Raw genomic sequence first — 20,299 nt, 5'->3', positions numbered from 1 at the left:
CACTGACCTAGTGAGTGTCAGACCCCTCTGCCCTTTTATTTGCACTTCAACTCTGTCTCGTTTGTATAATCCCTTTCAATCGATTTCTGAATCCTACCCTAATTTATGTTCCTGCCTTGCTCATCCAGTCCTGGTTTCCCCCTTTGTTCCATGCTTGTTCCTTGCTTGATACCAGTCTTCATCAAAAGATTTCATTCCAGTATGCACCCTCCCTTGCAGTTACCTTACTTTCTACCAGCATTGGTGTCCTCCTCATGAACAATTCCATCTACCCAAAAGCATTATTTTCCTGACAGTCCAGATTAGGTGTGCCCTGCATTTTATTTAGGCTTCCAGCTACTTCATTCTGCTCACTAACAGCAGGGGGAGCAGCAAGAAAGGAATACTTGCTAGTGCTTGACCGATACAATTGTTCAAAAGATTTGCATTCTCGAAGCTCTGGACTGGACTAGCAACACGGGAAATTCATCATCAGAAAATTCTCAGTGTTATTCCTAACCAATTCACAAGTATTTTCATACTCACATTTTTCCAAAACGTCCTTTGCAAAAGATACATCTGTGGCATCAACTTTTCCCCGTTCTGGTCAAATTTTCAGTCGTCAGATGGAATGCTTGAAAACTTCAGACTGCATCAGCGAAACTATTTGCCTTTCACCTTATCTTTGAAATATGGGCAAACTGATGTCTTTGCCCTTTTCTTTCTTTCAAATTCAAAATTTGCCTTTTTACTTTCACTAGTACTATTTGAAAGCTAATGGAGAAACATCGTATAAAAAAAACTTCAGGCCAAACACGTCTTGGCGATCAGGCATAGTTGTATCCACTAAGGAGCACTGAGTAACTTTAATTATGCAACACTACATGTCACTGATGGTGCTACTCAGGTACAAAACTCACGCCTAAATATTTTGCCCCGCCAACATCACCAACGTTTTTTGTTTTTTAAAATTAAGGCTACAAAAGTCAAGATCTAAACCAGGCAAATCACTCGCATGAAATCTTTACATTTTGCAGTCACTAGATATTACTGAAGAGCAGAGAATTATTTCTACTATACTAATAATTTTTTTCCTCAACAAATCAATGTGTCAATCTTTAGCAAATGCTTCAGTAAACTGTGTGTTTGACTTTGTGTGACCCACTCCCAGTCATCTGTATGCTGTTTTAGTTTAATAAAGTAGATGCTTTTCTTGCTGTACTTGGAGACGAACTGTAAAGTAGAGTTTTGTCGGTTTGGGTTTTTCGAAGTGGAAAATGAAAAGACAGCATGTCTACTGCAGTACTAACTGCATCTTTTAGATTACATAAGAGTGTACTTTCTCAGCATAATCCTGTTGTACAATCTAACATTGTTTGTAAATACTAGTTTATTGGAAAACATCAACTATATGCTTGCTGGGTACTCAAAGTTACTCTTTCACCAGTCAACAGGGTGCATTTGACAGAATTTATCTAATAGAAAGATAGTTCATCAAGGTGGAGAAGCATGGAGGAAGTGACTATATGTTTGTTCTTAATATGTTTAGCTTGGGGATTAACAATAAAAAAAACAACCAAACAAACAACTTTTTTACTACTTCAAATTAGCACCCCTTGGCCAACACTGTGATGAAGAAGAGTCTCTAATATTCACTTTGATTTTTGCCAAAAAGTTGCAGAGAAAGTACTTAACCAACAATAAATTGGACAACAAGCAGACTAAGGCACATCTCTAACATAAATTCCATATTCCCTTTAAACGAAAAATACTACAGAATAACCCTACAGGCAGTATGAGTCTGGTAAGCAGATCCCAATGCACCAGATCAAAAAATGACCATATAAAAAGCTGACACAACAACTTCTTTCTCTTTGTCTTTGTTAGCTGGTGGGAGTGCAAACATGCCAAGCAAAAACATACTTCAAACACGATGATAAATTATGTATTATTCAGATACAAATCTGAATGTGCAAGATTAAAATCTAAGTTATTTCCGTTATAAACGGTATTGGAGCATATATTCTGAGCACAAAAGAAGAGACACTTTTCTCTAAAGCAATAAACCCTAAGTTCTTCGTGTTTTTCAGGCCCAGTGAGCAAGCACTGTAGCTCTTGGTTCAGATTACAAGCGTGCTTCTTGTAATTATCTCCCTGTCAAATTTTAAAGTACCACAAAATTTCTCCTAAGCTTGCCATATACAACTCCATGAAACAATCAAAACAAGAAAGTACAAATTGTTATGTCAATCACTGATTTACTGAAAATTAATACAAGATCACCTTCAAAATGCCATGTACTATGTTACCGCAACTAATTTCTACTTCATATTAACCAGGCATTCATGTGAGAAGTGATCTGGATGTATTAGTTTCAGATATGACAAATTAGATGTTCAAAGGACCTAAATGTTAAGATGTGCACAGTATTCACTACTTAAAAAACAACCTCATTTATATTATGCTTTCTTAAAACAGAGGCTCTTAAAGCACCTAAATAATGATTCATGTCCTACTCATTCCAAATACCTTATGCCTGCCCTTCTTCAATGGTTTAACATTCTTTGCTGAACTACTGTTATAGTATGCATTTTCTCATAATTCTACCTTTTCAAGAACTGTAATTACATCTATTTACATAATAGCCAGATTCTCTGGAAAAAATCCCAAACAATTTCAACGAATTTCATAAGAAAATAGCAAAGATGTCGTTTATAATTCTCTCTATTATGTATAAGCAATGAAGCAAAATAATCACAAAAAACAAGTATTAAAGAGATTATCAACAATAAAAGCTGCTTTAATCATTTGGGGATATTTGAAAAATGATTTAGGAATTAAGTAAAGTCTGTGAGAAAGAACTTACAATAAGAACTTGTCAAGAGTTAAAAACACAGACTAGAAAAAAAGTTTTTAATTGCACAGTATATTTTAGCTCCTATCAATAACTGTTAAAATAATTTCAGAGTTTAATAAGCAGATATTTACCTGCTGGAACAAGACAATCTTTCCAGTCAAAATACCCTGCATAAATGCCAGGTTCTAATGACCCAACTATTGGATCTGCCTTGAATTCAATGTACATTTCAAACAGTCTTTGATCCAGCTCTTTCAAGGATTCCATACTAACCTAAAAAACAAAACAAAACAAAGAGAAAGAGAAATAACTTAATAGTCATTAATTACTAGAATTAAATTACATACCCCAAAAATTTACCTTATGTCATCTATTAATTTCTGGTAAAGAGTAGCAATTACACATTTCAGTTCATAAATATATATATAAAAACCTAGGAACTTCCATACTATCCTTTCATCCTGCCCAGTATAATTTTTTTTTTTTCTGATTGTGCTCAGCAATAGTTATTTTCGGGAAAAGTCCAAGGAATGCCAAAGCATACAGATCACTCTATAATTGTCTAATGGCATGAATTTTTTTTCCTGCATGTCAGGAGGTCTTGGTCTTGCACCAAATTTTCTTGACAACCAAATTTTGTCAATGCTTTAAAACATGCCCAAAACAATTTCCATCCTGAAACATGGAGATATTCCTATAATACTTAAGATCTATCAATTGTAATACTGCAAGTTTCCACTATCTGCTCTGTATTCGAAAAATACAGAGATTTATAAGTCATTTGGCTGATGTTGTTATCATTCCTTTCTAAAGATTTAATGCTGCAAGTTGCAGAACAAGGGATGGATCTTCTTCACTGCAGGGATGTCTCTAAACTGTGTTCTCCTCTGGCATGCCTACATTGTTAAGTGAAAAGTGCACCGCAATGTTTGTGTCAGAAACAGACAGATAAGCCTTCAGGAATGAGATCATAAGTGCAAGGGAAAACAGAAGTACTATTGAGGTCAAAGTTGCTGCCAGATTCAGGAAAGTTGGGATGGTGAAGTTGTTGCTCAGAAACACCCCCACTTTTGTGCTTTTCTATCTAATGAACCTCCCTTAATTTGTCACAAGAGGCTCTATATCCCAAAGATAGGATATTCATGAGGCACTGAGAAATTGGTCCCAGAGGAAGATCAAGGTATTTTCTTCTTCTTTCCCTCCTACCTGACAGCCTGTTGACACTCCAGACTTGAAAAAGAACACCACACTCAAAACCGTATGGAAATCTCATGCTTTTGCCCTTACCCAGGACCACAGAAACATAAACCCAGAACGGGTTTCAAGACATTCTTCACTTCAGTTTCTCATGATTATGGAGAATAATTATCCTTAGACCATTCTTACTTAGGTTTGAGCTAGAGGGAAAAATACAGTACAAGTTCCAGTGGGAAGTCCCTGCAAGCACGTTCCCATTCAAAGAATCTGTGAACCAACTGCAGCAGTTGCCCCTAAAAAGTGTTTTAGAATTAAGTAATTCCACTTTCCACTTCTGCAGTCATTCAATATGAAAGATCACCTGCACACTCAGTACAGATTTTTTGTGTCATGCGAGTCCTCTTCAGCCTGTTTCAAGTTCAATACACAATTAAGATAGTGGTGGGTAACCTTGTTTTTCAGCTGGTGGGAAGATTACAAGAAAGAATGAACAATTCATCTGAACGTTCTTTTGAGTCCAGGATGGGGTGGGGTGTGAAGCAGAGTAGAAGTCTTCAACAATTTCCATTGTGTATGCCCAATTTCCTGACTCCCAAGTGGGGTAAATGTTCATAAAAATATACAATTCTCTCATTATTATCTTTCTGCTGGGAACTTCCCTCCAACTACAGTTTTCAATTTTTGTTTTAAAGCCATTTTGAGCCTCTATCCCAGTAACCCCTCTGCCTTATCTAAGTATCAGAACTGTGGAAATAATTTTATTCAGAAGCGTAATCAATAACCTAGGATGAATGTTATGGGATATGTAGTTATTTTTCCCCACTTGCTAAATGACTAAACTGATGATAAAAAGTTGAATTAAAGAATCTCCACAGAAAAGCACTTAAAAGAGTTATGCAGGAATTAAATATAATTACTGGTGAGTACCATAAGTATGTACTAAAATGGCATGGGCTAAAGCAAAGTGTAAAGTTTGGCCATTTTATATAACTCTGTATTTGGCACACTAAGAAAAAAAATGGAAATAACAACCATGTAGAATGTAAGAAAATTTTCCTGGTTACCATTTTATGATTTTTTTTATTTTCAGAATATTAGATAATAACTATTTCCCTTCTAACAAAGGCAACTTTAAAAAAACCACAGTCAAACAACAAATAGTTTTTACCAACATACACCAGAAAATTCACTTTGAAATTAAATTTATAAAGCTAAGGGAATTTAAAAATACAGTTTTGTTTCAGCCTTCTCAGATAAAACCAAATTCTATATTTCAAAAATTTCATCAATTCTTTATGGTAAATTTTTAATCTAATAAAGTTAGTTGAGAAACTTACAGAAGTTCAGGTGACAGAATAACAAACTGAAACCATAAACCAACCCCTCTAAACCTTTGCGAGTTTCTAGCCTCTCTTAAAACTAATGAAGGGTGAAGTTGCCCTCCTAAGACGAGTATTTAATTATCCCAATCCTCCCAGCTAGCATTACTGATGATTAGATACTGACCTGGACAAGCTTGATAGGTGGTTTAAATTTGAAATTAATCTGCGACTTCCAACATTTGATTTTTGTCATTTATAAATCTACTAGACTTTTGATGGCAATACTTTGATGTGGCTGTACAAGACAGTGTTAAATATAAACAAAACAGATGTCTTATTTGCGTATACAGACAACATTAACTGTACCTAGCTCAAGTCTCAGTTGTCTCAGTAGCAAAGAACAGCAATATGAAAACAATTTTGTATACTGTATTGACCACACAAATCATGTCAACCCCATTTAAATGATACTCAGAATAACTTCAGCCACAGAAATTCAAACAGTATTCAGGCAGAATGGGACTACGGATGTACCACATAGTAGAAACATCAGTTCGAGTGAAATATTGTACTCTCTACTGGAAAAAATAACATTTTACTTCCAACTAACAAATGTTTCTGGAAATAAACTCGCTTTATGGTTCTAAGGATTAAGTCACAACATTTCTCATAAAAAATGATTAATCTTTACAAAAAGGCAGGAAAATGAGACAGCTACTGCCACCCACTTTGACATTTCATTCTTTGAAAAAGAAAAAAAAAAGAAAACCAAAACACAACAAAAAAGCCTTGAACTAGTTTATGAACAACAGCTATCAGTAATGCTGATTGCCAGATGGAATAATTTATCAAGTATATTTCTGAGATAACAATCTTTTATTCTCTGCATTAAGAAAACACAGTGACATTAAACTGCTTTACTAAGAAATCTGATTACGATCTGCCATTGAATACACAAGTCCTGAATAAGAGGTCACATATTCTATACCACCTATTTAAGCCTTATAGGAACACATACAACCTTATCACTGTTGTTGTTGTGTCCAACTGATGCTTGGAGTCCTACACATTTGTAGAAGGCTCTACCCAAGAGTCCTCTTGGCCATTTGAACACTTGCACTTCATCTCCACAGAAAGTAAACCAAATAAAACCTGTTTCCTTCAAGCAATGATACTTCATTGCAGTGCTCTCACTTACTTGAGTTATTTTTTCAACACCTTGAAAGCCGTGTTTCTCAAAATGTTCAGCTATATTTAGGAAGGTATGACGTTCCAGATAACGGCAGTTACTGAGTGCAATTAAAAGCCTCTGTTCCTAAAAAATTGTTTTACAAGAAGGAAGAGTATAATAGTTAGAAAAAAGAAATAACATCATGACCAATAGTGTAAATGTGTAGTATTTTATTGACTCTGTGTGATAAACATGCTGAGAAATAAAGTGGAATTTACAAATACTTGCATCAAGAAAACACCAAGAACTGAGTGAATAGCGGGTATGATGACTGAACATGTATGCTTTTTCTTACAGGATCAGGAGCATTCACTGGAATAGCTGTGACTAATACAGAACCATGATTAAGGCTTCTTTACAAAAATTAGGTTTGGGCAGTTTTCCAGGAAGCTGTTTCTGGCTTTTACTTTGCTTCAAGAAATATGCTAAGAATTATGACCATCATAAAATTAACTGAAGATCATCCTCACTTCCACATGAAGCTGGCCAAAACAAGAGAAGCAAAACACGTACTGAATGAATGTACTCACCCACTCTAAAATAGTAGATGGTTCAGAAGTATACAATATAATTTTGGCAGTTCATTTGAAACAATTCTAGGTGGTTACAACTTATCTCTGTTCTTCAATGATTTTTTTTTAATTACAAGAAGGTCAAATACATTCTGGAGTTGAGATATCAGAATTGCCGTTCCCTGACCTTGGTGCAACAAGGTGTAGTTTCCAAAGCAACAAAAACCAAACAAGACAGAACTAATATTGAAATAGATTTGGTCTTACATCTTCCTCTCTCCTTCTCCCAATGGGAAAACATTTTTCTACCTGATGCAAGTTCAAAATCAACACCAGCAAATATTTTGAAAACAAAATTATTTGGCAATGAAGTCACCATAACAGTGCAGATCTGACTAAAAACATCGGTGTTGGTTTTAAGACCCTGAAGAACTCCTGACAGTTTTGTATTCCAGTAACATGATGACTAGTATTGAGATGTGCAGTTGCCTACTACTTTAAATTATAATCAGTTGGTATATAGACTATTCAAAAATGAGGATTTTAAAAATACAGTGACAAATCTTACTCTGGTCACTCACTTTTTCTGTTCTCATTACTCAATCGGGAAAGAGAAGATAAAGTGTTCTGTGATTTACAGAAAAAAAATGTTTGGAAAGCAAACATTGTCTAAAATTGTTGATTTCTGTTTTGTTTAAACATTTGTACCTACAACATGTGGGAGGAAGTCACAGCCACAAAAAGTTACTTTATCAACAATTAATATAAAAATCTATGTTTTGCAAGAATAGAATGATATACAAAACTAATTATTAGTCTACAATTCAGCAACTTGGCCAGATTTGGTAATCTGTGATTCTTTATTGTAGCAGGAATGCTTATGAATCTTGTAAATGAGGCAAAACTGGGCTCCTGACAATATTTAAAACGTGTAGTCAGAAATGTTAACTTCACAAGAGGTTCTTACTAGGTTGCTTGCAAGGAACAACTACATTTTTTCATTAGTTACCGGACTAGAAGGAAGTACATTAATCAGAGTCCAATTGTCAAGTATATTAAAAACTTTTTTTCCAATTTCCTAAAAGAAACAAAACCAAATTCAAAAAACCAAACAAATAATCAATACTTTCAGTAATTTTTTTTTTTAAAAACTGCATTACTGAACATCTGTATCGTCATTAGTTTTAAAAAGTAACTAATAATCAGACCACAGTTGTTCTAATTTAAAACAAGGCTATAAATCGAAAGTCAAATCCTCAGCCGTCTTAACACCAGTGCTATTTTCACCGATTTCAATGATGCCATTTTCCTGGCATCTTAGTTTCTGAGGAGGACTGGTTTCAAAAAATGTCTTAATTAGTTATTTTAAGATGGTATACTAAGATATCATAAACAAACACTGCTTTTAAAAAGAGTCTTACATCCTTGTATTTTCTTACACTTACATTATCTACGAAATGCCTCTAGAACACAGAATTGCTCTCTAAAAAAAGAAAACAAAAACCTGAAACAATTAAAAAAAAAGGACCACATTCCTGTAACTTTGAGAAATATTAGGTTTCACATCAGCTTTTAGAATTAGAAACCAAACTTACTGAAGAAAGACTCAAGTCTTCATGAATGCTTCCAAACAAATCTGGAGATGAAACATCAACTGAAAGACTGGGAATATTGTTTAAAAAGTGAGTAGTATAGTGCTTTTCATTATCCGATACACGGTAGATTCAAATGAACAGTTGGAACAAAAGATTAGAATGTTGTTTCAAGCCCTCTCATGCCAGGTAATAAAGTATCCCACTTTGTTCAGTTTTTCCTAAGATGTCCACAAAGCCTATAGGAGCTTTGTAGACAAACAGTACTATTCTAGCTACAGACCTTACCTTGTTAAAGCATTTTAATTTTCTCTAATTTCTCTGGTTTGCCACAGGTTCCATTTTGTTTTTACACCTATCCAGCCAACAGTGCCATCCAAATAGCAAAATAACCCCTGGCATTAGGAACACAGTTAATTTGCCTTTCTCTAATTAATGTTGCAGGTACCAATATTTGCCAAGTCTCTGCTTTTCTCTGGTATCCTTGAAGATGCAGGCTATTCTGACTTGTTTTGGTCTCTAAAATAAGTGGCTCATAAGCAACCATTGAACAAACATTCAAGAATTTAGTGGAAATACCAATAGAACCAGTCAAAATAGAAGAAGAAAAAAAAAAGGCAGTGGCTGTTTCTCTATGACTAGACATTACTTAATGACAAGAATAACTCATTCCATGTAAGGTTCATGTCAAAAACAATATATCTGCTTCTACAGCGCACAACTCCTGTCATTGACTAAAATGGTATAAGCAATACCATATTCATTATCTTGTACGATATTTACTACATGTGTCTCAATTGCTTTGGCATAAAAAGTATCTGCTCTTATTTCAAAGCATCACTAACCAGAGGCAAATGTATTCACAAGAAATATGAAATACGAGAGGGGATAAAACCACTGAAATTTGAGACTTGCATCCACAGTTTCAGAATACTACACCTAGGTCCAATTTATTTTACTTACTGTGCTGTATCTACGTCACCATCAGGTTTGGTGCTCAGCTGTTCCAAACAGTCTATAAAGACCTAGGAAACAGTAAAGCAAGATCTACAGTTTCTGTCAAAATTAAGAAAAAATTCTTAAATTCACTTTTACTACAGTCAATAGGAACAGAACAATCATCATCACCTCTCTTTGTCTTAAACGTACATAAACACAGTAACATTTTAGTTATACCTTCTGAATGTATATTTTCAATTTTATATGCATCACAGTTTACTTGTAGCAAAACAAAAGTGATTTTGATCCTGCTAAGTGATTTTCATCACACACGACGAAATTATGCAGTGATAATCTGCTGATTTGCAAAGAAGGCATTGTTAATAGTTTTCAAGTGTTCATTCTGAATAGTTGATCGCAAGTAAGTATCACTAAAACCCATTTTTTGCTTTGGTTCATGATATCTTATTTGTGAAGACTACAAAAATGGTTCAAAAGCCTAAAGCATGCTATTATCTATTTTCAAATATATTTTTATATATATATATCTATCTTTTGTTACAAAGAATATTGGTTTCTGATACAAAAATTAAAAGCTAGATCTTCAGCTGATGAAAATCAGCATTGCTCCTTTTACTGTAGTATATTGATGTTAGATGACATCAGCTCAGCAAGTGTCTCTCAAATCATCAGTAAAATCTTGAACAGTCACAATCAGTAAAATACTTGAGTATGTCACTTACCCACCCTCTGAGGATTCGATATCAGATTCAGCTAGTAAGATATACATACTTTTTAAGTTGAACATTTCTCAGTATCCCTGAGGTATCAGAGGAATAACAGAGTCATCAACTTAAGCTATCTTTTGGGAGGTGGGCAGGGTACAAAGCACACATTTTTGTTGATCACTTGTGTACACAATTTCATACTTAAAAGTGCTCGAGTTACCTGCATGATCCCAATGCTTAGCTGGCACACATCCTCCTGTGTTTTCTGCTGCTGGAAAACCTGAAGATGCAAGCATATTATTTCAGGAGAACAGCTTCACATGGCCTTATTCTCAAGGAAGGCCTGAGCAACCTATCCCTAAAGAGATGACACAGTTCTAGGAATGGGTGCTGGGACACAGTGTTTTCTCATGGATCAATTTCAGTTTTTCCCCACCCTAAAAATGGGGAGAGAGAATGCAAGTCCCAGTAAACAGTCTGACAAGCATAAGGAGATAACGCATTAAAAGGAAAGAAGTCCGAGTACACGTGATACGTATCATTGTTGGCTAACAGAATTGCAGCAAAAGCTCCTAGGATATTCAAAGATCTTTGGGGACTAACAAAGAAGGATTCACCATGCACTGCAGATTCATTTGAATAATGTTAAGAAACTAGACAAGCTAGCTGTAAAAATTAAAATAAGGGAAGAGAGAAAAACAATACCCATACAGAGGGGCTCAAGGGACTTGGAAAAGTGTTAAAATTTCCTTAGATCACTGAAACCTGAAAGAAAATACCAGTAGCACAGTCAATCAGGGTCTCAAGGTACTAAGTGGATGGGGATAATCAGGACTCCTGATTCAGATTAAAGTTTACAGAAGTAAAAAGCTGAATTTAAGTTCTGCAAGTAGTTTGATACAACATGGGGTGAAGAGCAACTCCTAGGAATGCCCCCCCTCCTTTTTCCATATGTAAATATGTAAATAAAGTCACACCTACTGCTATCTGAAAACTACATTAGTAGCATTTGTTCAAAAAGCAGCTCTAAAGATTTAAATATAGGTCCAATCTGCCCCGTACACACACAGATACCCCTAACAAAGGAAACACAAACAGAATTCTAAAAGCTAGCAGCAGTGCAAAGGCTATACATGGAAAAAAATAAAGAGGGAAGTTATACCACTGTATCAGTCTCTGAAAGTTCTTCTCCTGAAACCCAACAGTAATTTATATAAAAGGAGCAAAAATAGAAGCATAAATCAAAACTTACGCTGGCCTCTCCAGGTTTGCAGTCCAGCACAGTCTTAAGAGATTGCAAGGAATGGATAACGCACTGTTCAAACTGGGATGGCTGAAAGGTAAATGACTTGTCAGCTTTAGATAAGCATGTCAAATGTGTATACTACACTAATATATAAAAACTTCCATGCCATATGGTAAGCTCTTAATTTCCAAATCAACCCAAATAAGGAAAAAAAATAAATCATGATTCATATATTACTAGAGGACCCTTTTATAGTGATGTATTTTTGCACTTAACTACAGAATTATTACCATAGACTAATGTACTTTTTTTTTAAAATCAGAATGAGACTTCTACACCAAACAGCCTCCTCTAAAAGGACCACGAAAGATTTTTGTAACTTGTTTGTGGTAGCATATATTGAAAATTACATTACAGATGACTGTGACATCCTCCCTCCTCCCCTCTTGAACTAAGTTGGGATAGCATTTCACCTGGGATACCTGATATTTCTGCATTTTATTTCAGCAAAAGGTTTCTAAGAAAAAAAATGACTGAAATTGCTTTCACATGGAGGAAAATAACCATTGTTTTGGGGTGCTTTTTTTACCTTCAGGTTTCCAAACCTGAAGGATGAATGCCTTTATGTATGTATCAATTTCACTCTGAAAGTGCAAACGAGTTCACAGCATCAGACTCATTAGTCAGTTTTTCCTTGTCTTTCTCTCTTCCCTGTTAAGTCATACTTTTTTTTTTTTTTTTTTTAAATGAGGCTGCCTGCTGGTATTAGGCAGTAAGTTGTTGTACAGGACAATGGAAAGCAGAGAGGTGTCTCTCCTCTAGAAATCAGGGACATCATCCTATTGGATCTGGGTCAAAGAGGTGGACAAAAAATGCTTCTAAGCCATGTAAACCTGCTTTTCAACCAGTAGATAGTTTATGGCACGTCACCAACTTTAGGCTTAGGAGTAACTTTTATTTCTGTAAATGCTGGGGTGGAGGTGGATCATGAAAGTGATGCCTGCATGGCAACATGAAAATCATTAAAAAAGGCACTAAGACAATCTGTATTTATTATTTCTGGACTCCCTTAAAAGAAAAAGAACAGCAGTAAAGTGCAGCGCTCATTTCTTTCCTTCCAATTAATAAAAAACATCAAACCTCAGGGGAAGAAAGCAGTTCAGATATGTTATTCTTTGGATATTGTGAAACTGAGGAAAGTTGGTTGTGTCTCACTGTATCTTTTATCTGGAATATAAATGCTAAAGGGGTTATCAAGTAGTATTTCCTACAAACTCAAAATACAGTTTCTATCTTAAGCTCCCAAGGAGACTGCCTGGCCCTTGTTTATACTGGTTAATTTTTGCTACAATTTTTGCTATAATATTACCACAATGAACTCTATTTCAGAAGATAAATAACCCTGCTATGACAAAACATAGCCAACTGCCACCATTAAAATTTGCCATGTCTCAATCACAGCCTTAAAAGGTATCTAGGGAACTGCTGTATACAAGGAATTCATGGGTGATTTCTAAATACAAAAAAAGACTTTAGCAGTTTTTAAACAGAGATGAGTTAGCATACAGCAAAAGCATAAAGAGACAAAGCTTTCGAGGAAGATTCTTCCTCCTGCCTCCATTTTACAGATGAATAGAGTGAAAAACATAAAAGTTAAGGGACTTGCTCAAGTCAGTGGCAACTGAAACCAAGACCAGAAGCTGTAAATCTGGTTATAATAGTACAATTGCTCAACGACACTCCTTCCTACAATGTGTATATTGTGATTGCTTAATGCCCTCCTACTCAACTTCAAAGACGTATTTATAGAAGCAAGTAAGAAAAACTAAAGAAGTCTGTGGAGCATTCTCTTAGATAATATACACAAAGCAACCCTCCCTCACACAGGCCGTTTCTGCTTTCGCAGATTGTTTTTAAGTCACACCTACAACATGCTTGCTGTGTTTTAGGCATTAGTCATTACTGTTTATTTCCAGAAAGCATATCACTAATTTATCTGAATTTGGTTTCAAGTCATTTGTTGTTTGTGTGTAGGCAATCTCCTAAATTAGTTGCTTTTCAGTTCAATTTCTCATTATAACATGTAAGTGACCTATTTATTTAGCTACAGACCAATTCCATGGTAGTGTGCCTACTAAATTATGAAGCATTTTGATGTGAACTGAACTTGTGACCTCAAAAATAATTTTTTTCTTCAGTAAACCATCCCTAAAATAAGATGCCTAACAATGGAAGTTATTATTGTTTATCTCAGCAAAATCATACTAGAGGTCAGCAGTAATTATACTGATACTTTTAAATAATGCTAGTTAAGGCAGAAAGTCATGCTAAATATCTCGATGCCTCGTTCTTCTTTTTGTCCTTCAATCCATGACACAAATCTGCCAATCTTTTATTTATGCCTTTTTTTTTTTCTTCTCACACCTTCAATAATATTCTTCTTTGTCACTTGAAGTTACTTCAGAAATAATAGTTTAAGGACTACAAATAAAAATTTTGGAAAAGGAAGAAAAGAAAAAAATAACTTTGTGTTTGGTGATGGGATCTGTTAGGAGTGCTGTAAGTAACCAATCAAAAAATTTTGTATTTTTTATCTTCCTATATTTTCATATTTTAATAAAACTATAGACAGCAGTATGCAAACATATAGACAAAGTCCAAAGTAATTCAATTTTTGGAGAATATGGAAACCAGTTTCATTACACTTGCCAAAAAAAAAAAAAAAAAAAAAGAACCCCAACCCACTCCAGCAAAGAAAGTGCCTACAAGACACACAAGTATACCCACCAACAATGTCAAACCTTCATTGTCAACAACCCAGTCTTCCTTTTCAGCTAACCTCTTTATAGCTGTAAGACAGAGTAAGAAGGGGGGGGTGGGGGGTGTGTTAATTTTCATAATTAAAACCTCCTTGAACTTAAAAAGATAAACCACAGACATTGGGACTGCAATGACTAGGCATGCAAGCAAATAGCACTAAGAGCTTCAAAGCTTTCAGCACTCTCAAATTACTAAGAATGGAACTCATACATGGTATGCTGGTGACACCACACAGAAGTGTATCTGTGATACATGGCAAGAGTTGCATGAAGCACATCTTTTACTGGAAAGCTTAAAATTAAAGGAATATTGTGAAGGGTTTGAGTTTGGTTTTATTTTGTAAATTTTTAATCACAACATAAAATGCTGCATTTAAGAACCCAAACCTCTAGTCTATTACGCTCCAGCTCTTAATTAAAAATGAAAGAACAACTGCCTACCATTTTAGCAAAGACAGAAAGGACAGCATATAATTCATATTTAATAACTATAAAAGAGGCAGAGTCCCCACTCAGGGTCAAGGATCCATGGTGCCAGACTTTCTTCAAAATACATGAAGGCACACGCAAAAAGCACTCTCTTCCACTACCCAGAAAGTGACAACTTCTACAGGCTTACCGAAGCTAACAGGAGCTAAGTCAGGATGTGAATTCAAAGTTTATGTAAACAGAATTCCTCTATGGATGCATGCATTCTGCATCTTTTTTTTTTTTTTTTTTCAGGCTTAATCGACTTGTAAACAGAACAAAGATGAACTGCGCAGCTCAGGAGGCTTTGACATATAGTTTTTCACGCACAAATTGCTCATCGGAACTGTCTATATCAGACAGTAAATACCTTTTAAATGAGCAAAAATTTTGGTGAATTACCATGTCTCCCCAAAATCCAAGAAACAAGGATAACTAATGCATGCTGAAAGGTATCTTCAGTATCTTGGTGCTTTAATTACCTAAATTAAGAAGCTTGATTATGGTGCCATACCCTGCAATTCTACATCTCATGGAAGTATTGGCTTAGGGAGGATAAAAAGTGTTACAGGGTTGGACAGAATAATTACTCTGTTCATTTCCCTATTTAGTAAACCTCTTAATTCAACTGATATTCCTCTGAGACTTTAGATTGCACTGGTCAGCCTTCACACACTTTCGTGGCTGCTCATTTTTGCATTCTGTTCCAAGCTAATAAAAATACAAAAGAAAAAACCCTATTATTTCCTGTATTTCACTGCTCATCAAATTCCAGTCAAATACATTCATGTAAATCCCCTGTCTAGTCTGGCATTCACATAATCTGGCTTTCATGACCTTTATGACCAGTGATCATATATGAGAGAGAAAGAAAACAGACTGCTTCTCAGGGCCAGCATGAGTATATAGTGTTTATCAGAAAACAACAAGAAAACCCTGTGTGTGGGCAGATTTATCCTATTTAAATAGCTAATGGTAGGGTGCTCTATTAAAAATTTTAACTGAGCTGAATGCCTTTACCTACCTACAACATACAGCAAGATATGAGACTGAATTTTATATCAGACTACACAGCTCATACTTCAGCGAGATTATAGAGGTAAGATTCAAGTCCAGAAGAAGCTTTTTTTTTTTTTAAATATATTGCAAATGTAACTACATCTGAGATCCATTTACATAGCTCCGTGAGAATATCCATTAACTGTTCTTTCACTGGGTCCCTAAAAATAACACTTTCTCCAAGGGCCCAATTAACCTAGTCCTGTCCAGAAAAAACTGAACACACTCAACATACATAATTTTGCTTTAGCTGGCAAAGAACAAAAAAAAAGGGTCCCATAGATAAGGCCCACAGTGCAACAATATCAAATGAGAGTCATCGTACAGGCAGGCATCTTTTCTCCTGTTTGATGCTACAGCCAATACACAGAACTGCTTCACTGATAGGGGATGGAAGCAGCAGTCAAGGAAGGCTGCTGTTATTGGCTAGAGAGATTCATTATTCAGCCAGCGTAAGATAATAGCATCTTAAGGGATCTGATCTCTTTTGATTCAAGAAAGAAAAGTATGAATAAAGATGTTCAGACCAAATACAGAAGGATTCATACAGACTTGTAAATCTGCTTTTATCAAAATCTAAGGTACAGACTCCCACAGAATGGATGTGGCCATCAATCAGGATTTAAGAAGCAGAAACTCTGGGTCTGAACAAAGAACTAGGCTATCATCATGATGCAACAAGTAGGCAAAACTATTAAGAAAGCATATTTTTTGGCTAAGAGCTTCATCATTAATCACGTAAAAGACTGCACTAGAGAAGCTAGATGGATAGAGCTCAGAGATTTGATAATCTAAGGATTGTCAGCAAAATGGTTCAGAGCTAGGTATTTCCTTCCTCTGAAACATTTGGGACATCTGAGCAATCACTCAATTCCTAGACAGAAGGCAATCAGTCCAATAGAACCATCCTCACGTCACAATTAAAACAAAAAAAATTATTTTTCACCTATAATTTAAAAAGAATATAATTTATCTCAATTACGCTGCGTGAAGAAAAGCAAGAGACTTCCTCCTACTTTAAGTGAAATCTTAAACAGTGCTAATACTGTCCATAAAGAGTTTTAAACAGACAAGACAACCTACACACTTGTGTGGCCAACTGGCTTGATATTAAAGTATAAAAAATAATGTGAAGGCTGGAATGAGATTTAGTAAAAGAATTAAGTGCCAATAATACAATCCATATCAACATTGTATCTCATAGACCATAGAGGCCTTATGCTTTGTTGTCACCAAAAGTTTAAACATTTGCTTAATATAGCCACCTGCGCTTAGCACACTTAAGGCTTGAGTAAAACACTTAGCTTTGTGTCAGCCTACAAAATAATAATGAATCATATGTAAAAGATTAAAAAATCCATTAAAGTGTAAGATTAAAAAAGCCCAACTTTTTTTAACACTGAGGGTAATTAGTCTTTTGGAAAAAAACCCTGCTAAGTGAATTAGTAGATCAACCTGCCCTGATTTTAAGAGAGGCATTTATTTCTGGAAGATTTACTTCATTCATACTTAAGTTTCTAAGCTGAATACAAGATGGTAAGATGAATGGCCACTGATGTACATAGAGTCACAATAGATTTAGAGAATATGTTACGGGCTTTGACAATCCAGACATTTATGGCAAAAGCTGTGTACACATCAAGAAGCCTGGGGATTATAATGTTAGTATAATGTTGGAAAATACAGAACTAAAATACTTCATAAAGGGCTATGGATGTTTTTTTTTCTTGGGTGTGGGACATGGCTTATTTAACTCTACACTTTACATAACTCAAAAAAGAAAATAAATTATATTTCCAATATGGAAAAGCTGCAACATGAGATAAATCATTTGCATTGTAAAACTGTCTCAACCCAAAGGAATCAGATGTAAACTACTGTATTCATTAGACTAAGGGACAAAAAGACTCATAACACATTTCTGTCAGAAAAGCGAAAAAATTTAGTAACTCTTGTGAGATATTACAGAACTCAGAGGAGTCAACTGCCACTGCAATATCTGTAACAAACATAGTCATCTTCTGCAACATGGTTTGGCCTAATCAGAGGCAAAAAATCATGATAGTAAGCAGAGACCTGCAGCCTTCTATTACCTTCAGCTGTGTGTTGTAAGGTCACTATAATGCAACGTACACGAAGGTCCAAAATAAGATCCTGGATGATCTGAAGCATATCATTGGGTATCTCAAGTGCAGTAAGAGACTCAGAACTAAGCCTGGAAAGCAAATAAAGTTAGACTGAAGTGTAAATCTGCGGAGTTTTTTAAGCTGATATAACTTCATTGAATTTTTTAGATGTTTTCTGAATATATGAATACAGTAGCTCCATCCACAGTGTATCTTCGAAAACTGATTATCCCATTAAGAAAAGATTAATTATTTACTTAATGCAGAAGCTTGCAGACACAGATTTATTATATATGTACTTTTTACATACAACATTACCATAATGTCATCACAGCAACATGCCAACTTTTCCCACTGTCCTCTTGCACTTCCCTGCCTGCCTTTCTGCATGCATCTCTTGTCTTACAATCCAAGAATAATCCTTTTGGAGCAGAAGTAGCTTTTTTGCTGTTTTTATCTGAATGCCTAGATCAAATCCTAGGTCCACAACAGGGTTTCCCCACATTACGACAGTAAGAGCCATCAAGCTGCCATAAAAGGTGATGTGGCTGTGCACCAGATTGCCAAGAGTATACATATTTAAGGAGACAAAATACAGCGACTGCATCACCTACAGAGCGAAGAGGGAATTCATTCACTGTTTTGCTCCCAACTCTGACCGGGCACAAACCACCAGCTGCTATAGCTGAGGATGGAAACATTCCTTTCCATTTTATCCTTTAGAAACAGTGACACAGCAGCTGCTTGCAAGGAATAGCACTTCCACTTATAACTAAAAGTGCAGTTGTGCTCAGACTTTAGTTAGGGGCACAAAGGGAGGTTCACTACGTTTATCCAACTCTCGGATGGATATTTAAGCAACGACAATTTAAATGCAGTCATTGCCATTTGCCCTACTGCTACTACTGAGCAAAGCACAGGTACTAGAAAATGCCAAAGAACAGGAGTAGGGAGGCACAAGCAAACAAGTTTGAGTAGTAAGTGGAACATTTCCAATCACCCACCTGTAGGCTCCAGTTCCTTACCCCTGGTGCTGGGCACAAACCATCAAAATCCCACCATTAACCAGACTGTTATCTGCTCAGCACAACTATTGAATTAGTAGATTACATAAATTTGCACTTTCTTGGACATCCAGGAAACAGAGGATGTAAATACTTATCTGCGAGAAGTTTAAGTGACTTTAGACTGCACAAAAGGCCTGTACTTAAGAGTTGATTCTATGTAAGGGAACATGCAGCTGTCACATCCCTAAGATCATCTTTTCCTCATGTAACTCACCCTAACAAGTATATACCTTTCTATCCTTACAATAAGGCAAAACTTGCCAATAATGGCTTCACTTTATCACAGAGCTCTAATTTATCCTCTGGAACAGAATGTCACACAAGAGACAGAGTGCGCAATCACCCCACTTTAAGCTGTGCGATACACACAAACAAGCAGAAAAATTAAGATCACACAGATGTAACGACAACTTGTTATCTAATTTTGTAAGTTTTAGCATTCTTACACACAAGCAGAAAACAGTAAGTCATTTGTGAGATGACTGAAAAGAGTAAAATTCTATCATGTGCTTCATGATGACTTTGTTAGAAACTAGAAAAATATGACTTGAGCTATTACATAACTTTCCAACAAAAAAGGTTTTTACACAATGTGTGGACTCTTCATGAGAAGAGTCCACCTTCATTGTTGGTGTGAATCATAAGAATTTGTTAGGTTGTCCAAGCGTGGGGGCTTGAAAAGTACTTGCAGCACTTGCAAAAACTTCTGAGCTGGTCATCACTGTTAGGTACCCCATCACGGTATGTTCAGTTCCTCTTCTCCAGATTGCCCCTTTTCTTCTCTACTTTTGATCGCTTTACATTAGTGTAGTTCACTTTCGTGAAGTGCCAGCACAGGCATCAGTAAGAATATGAAGTGAGGAAAAGAGTGAGAGGGAGAGATAATTTCCCCAGCTCCCAGTTCAGTTGCTCATTACCGGAGCAGCGGCCAGAAAGCAAGAGGAGATTCTCTGAAAGAGAGCCTTCATACATCTTGGAACCTCAGCCTGGATCATATCTTGGATGGCAGGACTCTGAAGCACAACCAAGTCTTCATGAATCTGTTGGTTAACTTTCCAAGACAATATTACAGATGTGCAATTACATCTGTAATATTACAGATGTTAAATTCTAGAATTTTATAATTTGAGTGAAATTGGATTGCTCCTCATAGAAAG

At 35.7% G+C, this 20,299-nt stretch overlaps 1 protein-coding gene across 1 annotated transcript in view; it reads right to left on the bottom strand.

Moving 5' to 3' along the window:
- EXOC2 (exocyst complex component 2) overlaps positions 1–20,299 on the bottom strand; it is a 113,877-nt gene that overhangs the window by 32,558 nt on the left and 61,020 nt on the right. Inside the window, exons 15-22 of the mRNA XM_009948124.2 lie at positions 18,043–18,164; positions 14,391–14,452; positions 11,610–11,690; positions 10,578–10,637; positions 9,654–9,715; positions 8,694–8,760; positions 6,554–6,670; positions 2,968–3,109 (exon numbers count right to left, since the gene is read on the bottom strand). Coding sequence (XP_009946426.1) covers positions 2,968–3,109; positions 6,554–6,670; positions 8,694–8,760; positions 9,654–9,715; positions 10,578–10,637; positions 11,610–11,690; positions 14,391–14,452; positions 18,043–18,164 — 713 coding nt within the window. The remainder of the gene's footprint in view (positions 1–2,967; positions 3,110–6,553; positions 6,671–8,693; positions 8,761–9,653; positions 9,716–10,577; positions 10,638–11,609; positions 11,691–14,390; positions 14,453–18,042; positions 18,165–20,299) is intronic.

This window comes from Leptosomus discolor, chromosome 8 (genome assembly GCF_034619465.1).
Source record: "Leptosomus discolor isolate bLepDis1 chromosome 8, bLepDis1.hap2, whole genome shotgun sequence".
Classification (NCBI taxonomy): domain Eukaryota; kingdom Metazoa; phylum Chordata; class Aves; order Leptosomiformes; family Leptosomidae; genus Leptosomus; species Leptosomus discolor.
This window is presented reverse-complemented; position numbering and strand designations above follow the sequence as displayed.